The sequence below is a fragment of the Mustela putorius genome, unplaced genomic scaffold, assembly GCF_011764305.1.
Source record: "Mustela putorius furo isolate JIRA1106 unplaced genomic scaffold, ASM1176430v1.1 tig00000275_pilon_pilon_pilon, whole genome shotgun sequence".
In the NCBI taxonomy this organism is placed as follows: domain Eukaryota; kingdom Metazoa; phylum Chordata; class Mammalia; order Carnivora; family Mustelidae; genus Mustela; species Mustela putorius.
This window is the reverse complement of record NW_025421341.1, coordinates 23,414,833-23,428,368: the sequence shown is the minus strand read 5'-3', so window position 1 is coordinate 23,428,368 and position 13,536 is coordinate 23,414,833. Positions and strand designations below refer to the sequence as shown.

The following is a 13,536-nucleotide window of genomic DNA, read 5'->3' as shown; positions in this document are numbered from 1 at the left end:
CATGACATTACTGGTGGCAGAATATTTCCAAAAAGAGACTCCCCTCAAACTTCAGTGACTGGCTTGTGATGGCCAAGTGAATTTGGGTATGGAGGATCGTCAAGGTCAAGTATACTGAAAACCTAGAATAAGGTTCAGGGCTTTTAATGGAGAAAGCCTTAATGGAGAAAACTTGGGGGTAAAGACCTGGAGGACCCGGGTGGCTTAGTTGGTCAAGCATCAGACTCTTGATCTCAGCTCTCCTTTTTTAATGGAGAAAACTTGGAAGCCTTACCCCTGAAAGAGCACACCTTCCTCCCCAGAAGTCGAGGAGAAGTCACTACTTAATGTAGCTGTGCTTATTCATGATTCAGGGGCAACAATAAAAATTCAAACCCGGGCGCCTGGCTGCCTCCATCAGTAGACAATGCGACTCTTGATTTCAGGATCATGAGTTTGAGCCCTACGTTGAGCATAGAGATCACTTAAAAAAAAGTTTTCAAACCCTGTTAGCCAATAACAGTCATTTGATACAAAGATTCAATAGTGTTGAATCCCCAGGTTCCTGGATGTTGGGGACTTTTTTGTACAGTCTTGTCCCAAATTTGCAACTTATAAGACTTTATTCTTGGGACTTCATTTCCAGAGAGCTGATGAAAAGCCTACCACAAGAAGCAGATATTCTTTATACAGACAATCCTGGAACATCATGAGGGTTGGGGTGCTGACCCTTCCCCCCACAGTTGAAAATCTATGTATAACTTTGACTTTCCCACTTTCCCCAAACTTAACTACTAATAACGTATTGTTGACCAGAGCCTTAATGATAACATAAAGTTGATGATCATGTATTTTGTATGCTATATGTAGTATATACTGTATTCTTTTTCATAAATCTGAAGAAAAAAATTGTTGATAAGAAAATCATAAGGAGGAGCGCCTGGGTGGCTCAGTTATTAAGCGTCTGCCTTTGGCTCAGGTCATGATCCCAGGGTCCTAGGATCGAGTCACACATCGGGTTCCCTGCTCAGCGGGAAGCCTGCTTCTCTTTCTCCCACTCCCCCTGTTTGTGTTCCCTCTCTCATTCTGTCTGTGTCGAATAAATAAGTAAAATCTTAAAAAAAATCATAAAGAAAAGAAAATAGATTTACAATACTGCACTGTGTTTATCAGGAAAAATCTATGTATGAATGGACTCTCATAGTTCAAACCCATGTTGTTCAAGGATCAACTATACTATGATGTTTGAGCAACTAAAATAATATTGCTCTTATCCATGAAGCAGAAGGTAGGAAGGATTATGTGCCATTTTAATATAATAAAATACTTCCAGCATTAAAACAATCAAATTATTTTTATTACTTAAATACATTTTAATACTTAAATACATTAAATACATTTTATACATACATACATTTTGGTCCTATTCTGTCTTCCAGCCTGAGTATAGATAATATTGGACTAGAGATGGATCTTGAGATTACTGTGTTTGAGTTTTTAGTTGCAGGGCCGGCTTATGGTGATAGCATTTTTTTTTCTTTTTTTTAGTAAACTCTACACCTAACATAGGGCTCAAATTCATGACCCCACGATCAAGAGTGTCACGCTGTACTGACTGAACTAGCCAGGTGTCCCATGGTGATTGATAGCTTTTAAATATCGAGTCAACCCAATCTGTTACATTCTCAGTATTAAGGTAATAACACTTATTTGCAGAAAAAGGGAACAAAACCCCCGTTTTGATGAATGCATTTGGTAGAATTTGCACTAAACTTCCTTGGTGCTTCATTGATCAACAGCCATTAAGAAATCATTTTATGAAATTAAGTTGAAAGTTTTTCTGTGCTATATACTGGAGAGTACCTATATTCTGATGTTGAAATAGTCTGAAATAGTCTGATCATATAATAATTATTTCTCTCGTTTAGATTCTTTAAAAAGATTTTACTTATTATTTAATTGAGAGAGAGAGCATGAGCAGTGGGAGTAGCAGGCAGAGGGAGAATCAGACCCCCTGCTGAGGAGGGAGTGCAACACAGGACTCAGTCCCAGGACCCTGAGATCATGACCCAAGCAGAAGGCAGATGCTCAGCTGACAGCCACGTGGGAGCCCCTTCTGTTTAGTTTTTATACATCCTTTTTACTTATCAACTTAGCTACATTACTAGTATCAAAAATACAGTTTGGCATTGTATTTTATAGAGCTGTGATCATCATAAACCAGAAATAAAAGGACACAAATGTCAGCAGTTCTTGAGAAGATGTGATAAAGAACACTTGATTTTTATTTATTTATTTTTTAAGGTTTTATTTTTACTTTTTTTTAAAGATTTATTTATTAGGCGCCTGGGTGGCTCAGTGGGTTAAGACTCTGCCTTCGGCTCAGGTCATGATCTCAGGGTCCTGGGATCGAGTCCCGCATCGAGCTCTCTGCTTGGCGGGGAGCCTGCCCCCCGCCCCCACCTCTGCCTACTTGTGATCTCTCTCTCTCTCTGTGTCAAATAAATAAATAAAATTTTGAAATAAATAAATAAAATGGAGTTATTAGGGTGCCTGAGGGTGGCTCACGGGTAAGCGTCTGCCTTCCGTTCAGGTTGTGATCCCAGGATCCTGGAATCAAATCCCGCATCAGGCTCCCTGCTCAGTGGGGGGTCTGATTCTCCCTGTGCCTGCTACTCCCACTGCTCATACTCTCTCTCTTCCTGTGTCAAATAAACAAATAAAATCTTTAAAAAATAAAATGGAGTCATTCCAGTCTCTCCCAGAGCCTGTCCTTATCACATCCATTTATTCACTCAACACAGGGGGACCCCCAATTTCTAGGGGACCCACTTTATACACTGAAAACTGTTGTAACTGCTCAGTATATTCTATTCCAGGACAAAATTAGTGTAGAATCTCATGAATGTTTTTTCTGTTAGACACACCGGATCTAAGGACTGACAGCATGTTTGCATTTCTGCTGAAGCCAAGCAGTTCGTGGGCGAGGCCAGCTGCATCAGGAACAACAGAAATGCTTTTTCTTCTTCCCAGATATGACTTCATCTTCGGTCTCTACCCCTCATTAATAATAAAGTAATAGTTTCCTATCACTGCTATAACAGAGTACTACAAGTTTAGTGCCTTAAAAGAACACAGATTTTCAATCTTACAGTTCTATACGTGAGAAGTCCACCGTGGGTGTTGCTGGACTAAAATCAAGGTGGCAGGGATGCCTGGGTGGCTCAGCCAGGTCAGCGTCTGACTTCAGCTCAGGTCACATGATCCCCAGGTCCTGGGATAGAGTCTCCAGTCAGCCTCCTTGCTCAACAGAGAGGCTGCTTCCACTCTACCCCTCGCCACCGCCTGCCCCTCCCCCTGCTTGTGCTTTCTCTCTCTTTCTCTGACAAATCTTAAAAAATAAAATCAAGGTGACAGTGGGGTCGCATTTTTCTCAGGAGGCTGTAGGGGAGAATCACTTCCTTACCTTTCCAGCTTCTAGAGCCTGCCTGCATTTCTTGGCTTGTAGCCCCCTTTTTACACCATTCAGACCCCCCCCCCCATAATCCTATCTCTCTGCAACAGCCAGGGAAATTTCTCTGTGTTTATGGGCTCCTGTGACTAGATTGGCCCACTGGACAATCCAGGATTATCGCCCCATCTTAAATCTGTAGGAACCTCAATCCCACCTGCAAAGTTGAGGGGTCTTTACTATGTTAATTAACATATCACAGCTTCCTTCTGGTTGCTCCAGGGAAAACCTGTCCTTCGCCTCTTCCAGTTTGCAGAGGCAGCTGGCATCCCTTGGCTCAAGGCCATATCATGGCAATCTCTGCTTCTGGTCTTAAATCTTTTACAGTTTTGATTCTCTTGCTTCCCTCTTACAAGGACCCTTGTGATCACACTTTCTAAAGATGTATTTATCAGGGCGCCTGGGTGGCTCAGCGGGTTAAAGCCTCTGCCTTCAGCCCAGGTCATGATCCCAGAGTCCTGGGATCGAGCCCCGCATCGGGCTCTCTGCTCAGTGCAGAGCCTGCTTCTCTCTCTCTCTCTCTCTCTGCTTGCCTCTCTGCCTACTTGTGTTCTCTGTCAAATAAATAAGTAAAATCTTTAAAGATGTATTTATCTATTTCAGAGAGAGGGAGGGGGCAGAGGGAGAGAGAGAATCCCCTGCAGGCTCCTTGCTGAGCACGGAGCCCAATATGGAGGTTATCTCTCTCCACCCCAAGATCATGACCTGGGCAGAAATCAACCAACTGAGGCAGCCAGGCTCCCCTCCTTGTGATTATGTTTAGCTCACCCAGATGATCCAGAATGATCTCCTCATCTCAAAATGTTGGATTTCATCATATCTGCAAAGTCCCCTTTATCATATAAGGTTAACTATTCACAGATTTGGGGGTTAGGACATGAACATTTTTGGAGGGACATTATTCTGCCTGCCATAGCCGACCTTTGCCCCCAAAGTCTGCATTCAACCCATATAAACGCATCCCATCCAAAGGTGCTCAAAAGCCTCAACCCATGACAACATCAACTCAAAGTCTAAAATTTTATCAGAATCTCACCAATGGGGTGCCTGGGGGGCTCAGTCTGTTGGGTGGCTGCCTTCAGCTCAGTGATCCCAGGGTTCTGGGATCGAGCCCCACATGGGGCTCCCTACTTCATTAGGGGTCTGCTTCTCCCTCTCCCTCTGTCCCTCCCCTACTCCCTGATCTTGTTCCCTCTCTCATTCAAATAAATAAATAAAATCTTAAAAAAAAAAAAAAAAGATCTCACCACCTCGAAAGTCCCAAATCTCACTATTTACATTACTTGACATTTGGTGAGGATTTGGGTATGATTCCTGGGGCACAGTTGCTCTCTCTCTGTGCACTTGCAAACCTACAAAACAAGTTCTCAGCTCCCAGATATAAGAGTAAGACAGTTCTAGATTAATAGTCACAGATATTCCCATTTAAAAAGCAGAAAATAGAATGAACGAAGGAGCCACCAATGTCCCAAGCAATGTAGAAACCCAGCCAGGCAGGCAGCATTCATTAGCCTTTAAGGCCTGGGAATAATCTGTGGCTCCTGGCTCCATCCTATGGGCCTGGAAACTCCGCAGCAGAGCAGGCTTCCCTTTCCCACGAGAGGCACCACGCATTTGCAGCTGACGTGTTTTATCAGCTGGTTTCCTGCCTGTAGATGAGCAGTTCTTTCGCACCTGCTGTGGAGTGCTCTGGTCTTAAATCATCTTCGTAAGTTCTTTTTAGTGAATTCCTGCACTCACTGTAACTTTTAAAAATGTGTAATCCGGGGCGCCTGGGTGGCTCAGTGGATTAAGCCCTCTGCCTTCGGCTCAGGTCATGATCCCAGGGTCCTGGGATCAAGCCCCGCATCAGGCTCTCTGCTCAGTGGGGTGCGGTGCCTGCTTCCTCCTTCCTCTCTCTCTGCCTGCCTCTCTGCCTACTTGTGATCTCTGTCTGTCAAATAAATAAATAAATAATCTTTCCAAAAAAAAAAAAAAAATGTGTAATCAGGGTGCCTGGGTGGCTCAGTTGGGTAAACGTCTGCCTTCGGTTCAGGTCATGATCCTGAAGTCCTTGGTTCTAGTCCCATGTTGTCTCCCTGCTCAGCAGGGGTGTCTGCTTCTCCCTCTCCCTCTGTCTGCTGCTCCCCCTGCTTGTGCTCTCTTGCTCTCTCTCTGCAAATAAATAAATAAAATCTTAAAAAAAGTATAATCATCTCAAGAAAGATTATGTCACAATGAGCAGAAAGACAGCCATGGGTGAGGTCAGTCATTTTGCATCTGCTTATCAATAAAGAATGTTGTTGGGGGAAAAAAAGGATAAGACTTTCAGAGATTGGAAGTGACTGGGCAAAAAAAAAAAAAAGACGGCGAGGTTAGGTGGGGGACGCGTGGGTGGCTCAGTCATTAAGCATCTGCTTTTGGCTCAGGTCATGGTCTCAGGGTCCTGGGTTGGAGCCCCCTACCAATCGGGCTCCCTGCTCAGCGGGGAGTCTGCCCCTCCCTCGTGTTTGTGCTCTTTTGCTCATGTTTGCACTCTCTCTCAAATAAATGAAATCTTTTTTAAAAAATGACAGAAAGAAAGAAATTGCCATCTTCACAAGTGTCCTGGGGCTGGATTGTCTTCCTTATCAATGGACACATTTTCATCTCCTCACCTGGGCAAATTTGAAGAAGAGTGAGGAGAGGCCACGTGACCACGTATTCTAGAGGCGGAACCAGACTTCTGGAGTCCCAATCCTGGCTCTACCACTTATTAGGGATGTGACTCTGGGTAAATTATTTAATCTCTCTGTAACTCAGTTTTCTCATCTGTGCAATGGGTATGGCATCGATGCATGCCTCATAGGATAGTTATGAGGATTGCATGCGCTTTTACTTGTAACCTATCCGGCACATAGTAAGTTCTGTATATGTGTTTATTATCTAAATACTTAAATTAACAAAAGAAGATTATTTGGCGTGGGGTGCATGATTTTGAAGAAAAAAAAAAAAGGTAAAAGGTAATAAGGGATAGAAATAAAAATCAAAGAAAGCCCCCAGAACATAAAGTAAAAGAGTTTCAGTACAATGCATAAGGCATGGTACCATTTGTGGGGCGGAATCTATTTCTACAAGGTATGTGTCTGTACGTAAACTCACAGCAATGTGTCTGGCAGGATATTTAGCTCTCTAGAGGGGGCAGTTAGAAGAGGAGAGCCTCTGCGTTATTTTCCACAGCTGAATGGTTACCATGAGAACATATCTATGTGTTCTTTGTTTTTTGGGTTTTTGGTTTTTTTTGTTGTTTGTTTGTTTTTTGTTTTGCAAATCAACGTTCAAGAACAAAGCCCCCAGGAAGCAATGAGGAAGAGTGGCCAGGTCGCCATCTGGGAGTGAAGAGAAGTCACAGAATAGATGACATCAGAATTGGATCTTCAAGGAGGCATCGCCTGAGGAAAAGAGACTGCTGAAGGCAGGGCAGCGGAGAAGAAAATGATGTGTTTGAGGAAGGATCGGAATTTATCTGAGCAGAGTTTTGGCCCGTGTAGTTGGGCTGGGAGAGGAAGGGAGGGACAGGTCTGAGACTGGGCTGTGGGGATGGGTTTAGGGTCGGTTGGGAAGGGCTGCTAGACACACAGAGGGGGTTGAACTTTGTGGAGACGACTTTTTAAACCGCTGTGGGGCATGATTACAAAAGAAGTATCCTTTGGCAGCCAGGTGGCAAGTGGACCAGACAGGTAGGGAATGGTTGCTTGGGGACTGGTTAAGGAGACTGCTGCACTGCCCCTGGAGAATTGCCCCGCAAATGACAGAACAGGGTCTGCACGTGACAGAATAGGGTCTGTGTAGGGATGGAAGAAGGGCTGGGTTTTAGAGAGAATTAGGAGGAGACATCCACAGTACCTGCCCTCAGCATCAACTCCCCATTTTTGTGGCAACTGTATCCTGCTTTGCGGGACCACGTTTTGTCGCCTTCGGCCTCTGTGCTTTTGGCTCTGGGCTCCAAGGGTAGGACACAGGATGTAAGTCATTAAGGCATGCTGTCTGCTCAACCACCTTTCCTGGAGCACATGATCCCAAGCGGAACAATCAGGGGCACCAAGACCTGTTCTGGGACATCCGCAAGCCAACTCCCTCCCTCAGGTGTGAGACAATGGGAACCTGAAACTGCTCAAGCCCCCATATGCCCAAGGGAAGGGGAGTCTATAGCTGGATCTTGGCAGCACCCTTGGAGCCCCAAATGAAGCTAAACCTTAGCCAGCTGTGGCCACAGACTTCTCACAAGCCAGTGATTTTTTAAATTCAGTTCAATTTAATTTAGCTTGGGGTTGCCTGGGTGGCTCAGTTGGTTAAGTGTCCACCCTCAGCTTGGGTCATGATCCCGGGGTTTTTGCTTAATGCGGAACCTGCTTCTCCCTCTGCCTGCTGATTCCCCTGTTGTGTGTGCTATCTCTTGCTCTCTCGCGCGCTCTCTCTCTCTCTGACAAATAAATAAGCGAAATCTTTAAAAAAAATTAATTAAGTTTGGGTTAGTCAGTTTGAGTAGCATTTTCCGTTCAAACTGAACTGAATTAAGAGTATTCAGCATTTCTAATGATTAGCCCTGGGAACAAAGAGCATCTCTGAAATCTCTTGCTCTTGGTCTTCTGGTAGTAAAGAAGGACAAAAAGATGTCCTTAGCCACTGTCAGGCCCTCTTAGGGAGAGGAGGATGTGTCGCTCTGATTTGCTAAGTTAACAGAATTTAATAAGGCTTTCGAGATTCTAGAAGGGGTGGCCCAGGCCTGTGTGACTACCAGACTTTGGGATTTCACAAATCTTAGGGTCCAAATTAGAATCCCAAGTGGTTTGTTGTTTTGGTTTTCTTTTTTTTTAAGATTTTTTAAAAAGAGAGAGCGGGGGAAGGGAACAGTATGGGGAGGGACAAAGGGAAAGGGAGAACAAGAGACTCTCCGGCAGATTCCCCACTGAAAGCAGAGCCTGTCCCAGAGATCATGCCCTGAGCTAAAACCAAGAGTCAGATGCCCACCTGACTAAGCCACCCGGGCACCCCCAAAATTGCCAGCTTTTAATTTTGGTAAGTAATCATAAAAGAATATATCATAAAATACCATAAAAGAAATAATATTTTTGCACTCTCTCTCTCTCACGCACACATATCGACACATACACACACAGAGAAAAGATAACTTTCAAATAAAGCATATCCCTTTCCAGTGAAAATGTCCGGCAGGTTTGTAAAGGACACTGCCTTGTCCTCATGATTCTCTCTCTGTCTCAGGTACAAGAAAACTTTTTACCAGCAGTGCCTAGTGGAGAACGCCGTGCCCCTCGGTAGAGCCCTCAGATGTCATCCACATTCCTGGGATAGGGTAAGTCTGAGCTACACAGGCCCAGGCCTAGGAGGAGGATTGCAGTTCCCAGGGAAAGGCCTCTCAAGGCAGGGAGGCTCTGGCAAGGGAAGCCAGACAGCGAGAGCATGAAGCTCGGAGAGACTGGTGGAAATCTCATTCCCACCACTGCCCGAATCCAGCCAGCCCTCTAGCCAGTCCACCACCTGAGTGGGGACCCCAGGAGCCCTGGGTATAGATTAGTTGCAGTGCTGGGTCTAGAGGAGGGTGCTTGGAGAGACTGGGGACTGTGAACAGGCAGGGTCCCCCCTCTGGAGCAGCAGCAGCCTCGCTGGGGTTTCAGCATCAACAGAGACTGGGGCCAAGCTCCAGAGTGTGGCGTGGGCTGCTCTTTTGTGCCCTGAGGAAGAGTAGCTCCTTCAGCTCAGCTCAGAGAGGGGGAAGACATTAGCCTAAGGGTGACGGGATGGAAGTCTTGCCCCTCCACAGCCCCTTCCTAGAGCAGGCACTTAACCACCCAGTGAAGCGGGGTTCATAGGAAGGAGATTCTGACAAGTCACCGTTAGCAGGCATGTGCACTGCGGTCGTGCGGTCACTATCAGAAAGTGCTCCAACTTTCAGTCAAAGGGACCTGAACATCACCGTTTTATAAGGGAAACTGGATGGAAACTACTGGCTGAGAGCCAAGACCCTGGGGCAGGGCAGGAGGACAACCAGATGGAGGGGTCGGGGGAGAGTGAACAAAGCATGGAGGAAGGCCAGGGAAGCAGACCCAGACAAGGCAGGCAGGTATGGAGTGATGGGAAACATAGTGGGAAAAGTACTCTCTGCACCCCGCTCTGGACACGGAGTATAGGTACGTCCATACACGGACCCGAGAGCTTGTTTCTCTGGTAGTAGGCTCTGCTCTTCCAGAGCGTTCTCCCCGCTCTCTGCCCTTGTCAACTTCCAGGCCCTGCCAGCTCATCTGTCTTTTTGCCTTATCTCCCACCCAAGTTCCTGAGAAACCCAAGATCTAAGCTGCTCGGAATGTCTGTCTCCAGTGAGGCCCTGAAAACCATCATCTCCAGCCAGTCTACAGCTCCCCTGACCTTGAACTAGGGTCCATCAGCTCGGGCAGAGAAGAGCAGGGGATCCAGCGGTCTCCGGAGCGGCCACCAACAGCTCAGAACACTTTGTGTCTTCTGCAAGAGTTGCAGCTTCCCACCGGAGGCATGCCCAATCCCAGCTCTGGAACTCCACGACTTCAAGGTCGAGTGAGGCTGTGTGACCTGAGATCCTATGATCCCATGCTCCTGGGGCCCAGACCTGCCCCCCACCATATCAGAGAAGCCAGAGGATGTGTGCCAAGTCATATGCACTGTGTTGTTTATTGTCCCATGTTACCCATGGGACAGGGGTGGGATGGGGAGGGAGCCCTGGGGCAGAGAGAGACAGAAGGAGGGGGCAGTGGGAACCATCCGTTTTCTGAACTCTGCCCTTTCTTCCAGCTGGTGATGGACGCAGCTACCAGCAGGACGCAGTCAGATACAAGCACAGTGTTGTGTGAGAAGGTTGGGCACTGTCTCATACTTGAAAGAGTAGCCACCATCTGAGGTGGTACGGACACGTAGGGGCCTCATGGTCCCAGGGAGGGCAGCACAGCAGGGCTGTGCCCCTGGCAACAAGGAAGGAGGTTGGACATGGGTGGGAGGAACCCCGGGCCCCGGCAGGGACAGGTCCGGTGGGGCAGACAGCCCACATCCCCCATGGCAATAGTGGAAGATGAAATTGGGCGGGTATACAATCCACCGGTCCCAGCCCAGCTCCTGGAAGGAGATATTGAGGGCGGCTCTGTGACAGTCGGCATAGGAGGCAGGTTCCTCCGGAGGCCTCTGGAGCAGACGCAGCGCCGCCGGAGACCAGGGCCAGGGCAACGGGGGAGTGGAACGTCGGGCTCGCTCCCCCACACTGGGTGGCCTGGCCCGGGTGTGGGCCACCAGGAAGGGTGTGGCCTCGGGCCGGGCTGAGCAGGAACAGAGAGGGCAGCGGAGCAGCAGCACCAAGACTGGGTTGGTCAGCAGAGGGAGGGCAGAGGGGGCGAGCTGCAGCACCGCCCAGCGAGGGGGTGCTTGGCCCAATGACATGGGCACGGCCATGGGGACCCCCGATGACAGCGCCAGCAGGCTTAGCAGGGGCCCAGAGCTATTGGAAGCCACTGTGCTCCGCCTGTCCAGTCCCGTGTGGAACCACAGGTGGGCTGAAGTCACTTGGCGGCTGCGCATGTGCTGGGATGGCCGGAACACGTATGTGAAGAGGCCGTCCTCTGCCTCTGGGGTCAGCTCTCTAGCCACTGGCTGGTCCGTGCACCTGGCACCTGAGGAGACAGAGGGAAGGAAGAGGGCAGCCCCGACCGGGAGAGCACGGGACCTCTCCTCTTCCCCAATGGCAGGGACAGGACTGCTGGCCACCAGCCAGCCACACTCTGAGTGCTCTGCCCACGCACAGAAGCTCTCCATTTGTTATTTCATCCCTAAAGGACTCTAAAAATACAAGATGTTGCCAACTTCTCTCCGAAATGGTTTTACCAATTAATATTCCCATCAGCCACGTATATAAGAGGCCCTGCCCGCCCTTCGCCAGCGCTTGGCATCGTTAGACCTAAATGTTTGTTCACCAGTCATGTGAAACAGAATCTTGAATGAAGGTACCTTGAATACAGGGGCATTTGTTTTATTCCCCCAGATAGCTTTAAAAAAATTTTTTTAAGATTTTATTTTTAAGTGATCTCGACACCCAACGTGGGGCTCAAACTCACAACCCCAAGATCAAGGGTCACATGCTCTCCTGACTGAGCCAGCCAGGCGCCCCACCCCGTGTATCTTTTTATATTGTCAGAAATACTGCATGATACAGTCTTTAAAACAATTCCGCGTTTAGGGGCACCTGGATGGCATCCTACTCTCGGTTTCAGCTCAGGTCATGATCTCAAGGTGGTGGAATCGAGCCCCCCACTGGGCTCCACACCAGCATGGACTCTGCTTGATATCCTCTGCCCCTCCAGCTGGTGCTCTCTCTTTCTTAAAAAAAAAAAAAAAGTATTTTTTTTAATTCCACTTAAAAAAAATAGGTTCACATCTGAAAGAAAAAGCGGCAGGGGTGGGGGGTTGGGAGGAGAAAGCGTATCACCCAGGATAGAGGGCAGTGCTTTCTAAGAAAGGCAGTTGGCAGCCTTCCATGACAGGTACGCAGATGGGGAAGGACTAGAGATTGGGACAACACTGTCCCATGCATTCTCTCATTTAAAATCTCACGATTGATCTATTCTGCGGATAAGGAAACAGGGTGACAAAGAGGAAGGGACATTTAACGACTAAGTTGCCAGGCTGGGATTCTGCCTGATCCCAAATCCACCCTGAGTCACTGCGCTGCACAAGGCACAAGACCAAGGCACAAGGAGGAAGGAGCTCCTCTCTGAAGCAAAGGATAAGCCAGATTATGAGAAAGTCCACCTGGAAGAGGGCTTTACTGGTTCCATCAGTGGAACTGCAAAACACACATATGGAGATGAAAGGCAATTTAAGAGAAAGTAGATTAATTTCCTGGAAAGGTTTCCCAACAAATCTTACCCCTGCATTTCTGTTATCTTTTCAAGTCTCAGCTAATTGGGACAAAAGAAACAAGGTTTGAAGTAGGGAGCAGAGGCAGAGGAAGAAGGAAAGGTGAAGAAAAGGGGCCCAGACCCAAATGTCTGTCTCTAGAGACTCTTGATCTCCCAGATGAATGTCTCCCAAATGCCTCCCCTGAGCCTTGCACCTTTTCGCTTAGTCCTGAGAGGTAGGCATTATTGCCCATTTTCAGGTGAGGAGACGGGAGATTCAAACCCAGACCCGTCTGGCCCTGGAGCCCACGCTGTATGTACCACACTGCTTCTCCAAGTCGCCCTGCCGGTTCCCACTTTCATTACCTGTAGCTGGGAAAAGGATGGCCTGGGAGACATCCTCCTCCTCCCTGGGCTCAGAGCCCCTGCGCAGGAAGCCCCCCTGGGCATGTCTTCGGGGCAGACGCCTGCCTCCAGGGTCCCCGCCTTCCCCGGACAGTGTGGGGGGCCCCAGAGCATCCAAGAACAGGGCCCTCACCTTGGCCAGCACAAGTGCCCGGTCCAGCTCTGGCCCATGGCAGCCATGCCCACTCTTTGGGGACAGCAGCAAGAGGAGCAGGAGTGGCAGATGGGGTGACATAGTTCACCTAGCCCTGCCAACTGTGAACCCGCTCCCTGCCCTGTGCCCCTTCTGTCAGGGTCTGCCCCCTGCTTCCCCACTCTGCCCTCAGCATCCCACCACGGGGCCTCTTCTACCCTTCTCATCCTGGTCTCCCCAGTCCTTCCCACGCCCTGCAATCCAGAGTGGCCCCTGCCCATGGCATTGAGACCTCCTATCTCTGACGCAGATGTCTGTGGCCCTGAGCCTTATCTTCTACTCCTGCCAAGCCTGTGGGGGAGGGGGCTGGTGAGGGTTTTCACCCCGAGTGACCTGACCCACACATACCACCCCTTCCCCTACACACACACACACACACACTCACACACACACACTCTCTCTCTCTCTCTCACACACACACACACACACACACACAGCCACATCCCTCTACCCAGCACAAAGGTGACATCAGGTGGGACAGGAGCCTCGGAGCTGGGGTCCACCAGCTCCTAAGAGTGTTATTCGTCGCAAAGACAGAATGTGCCAGCCCCTCAGAC

At 48.4% G+C, this 13,536-nt stretch overlaps 1 protein-coding gene across 1 annotated transcript; it reads right to left on the bottom strand.

Annotated features, from left to right (window-relative positions):
- Window positions 1-10,132: 10,132 nt before the first annotated feature.
- INHA (inhibin subunit alpha) lies at window positions 10,133-13,504 on the bottom strand. Its single transcript, XM_004762879.3, has 2 exons — window positions 12,748-13,504; window positions 10,133-11,157 (listed from the first exon to the last, which is right to left on the bottom strand). The coding sequence occupies exons 1-2, from the start codon at window positions 13,019-13,021 to the stop codon at window positions 10,325-10,327; spliced, it is 1,107 nt and encodes a 368-aa protein (XP_004762936.2). The 5' UTR covers window positions 13,022-13,504; the 3' UTR covers window positions 10,133-10,324.
- Window positions 13,505-13,536: the final 32 nt, after the last annotated feature.

Excerpts from the sequence above, each read along its gene's own strand:
- INHA (XM_004762879.3), bottom strand. The coding sequence starts at position 13,021 with ATGTCACCCCATCTGCCACTCCTGCTCCTCTTGCTGCTGTCCCCAAAG. Across the intron at positions 11,158-12,747 it reads CATCCTTTTCCCAGCTACAG|GTGCCAGGTGCACGGACCAG; the intron begins GTAATGAAAGTG and ends CTGTCTCCTCAG.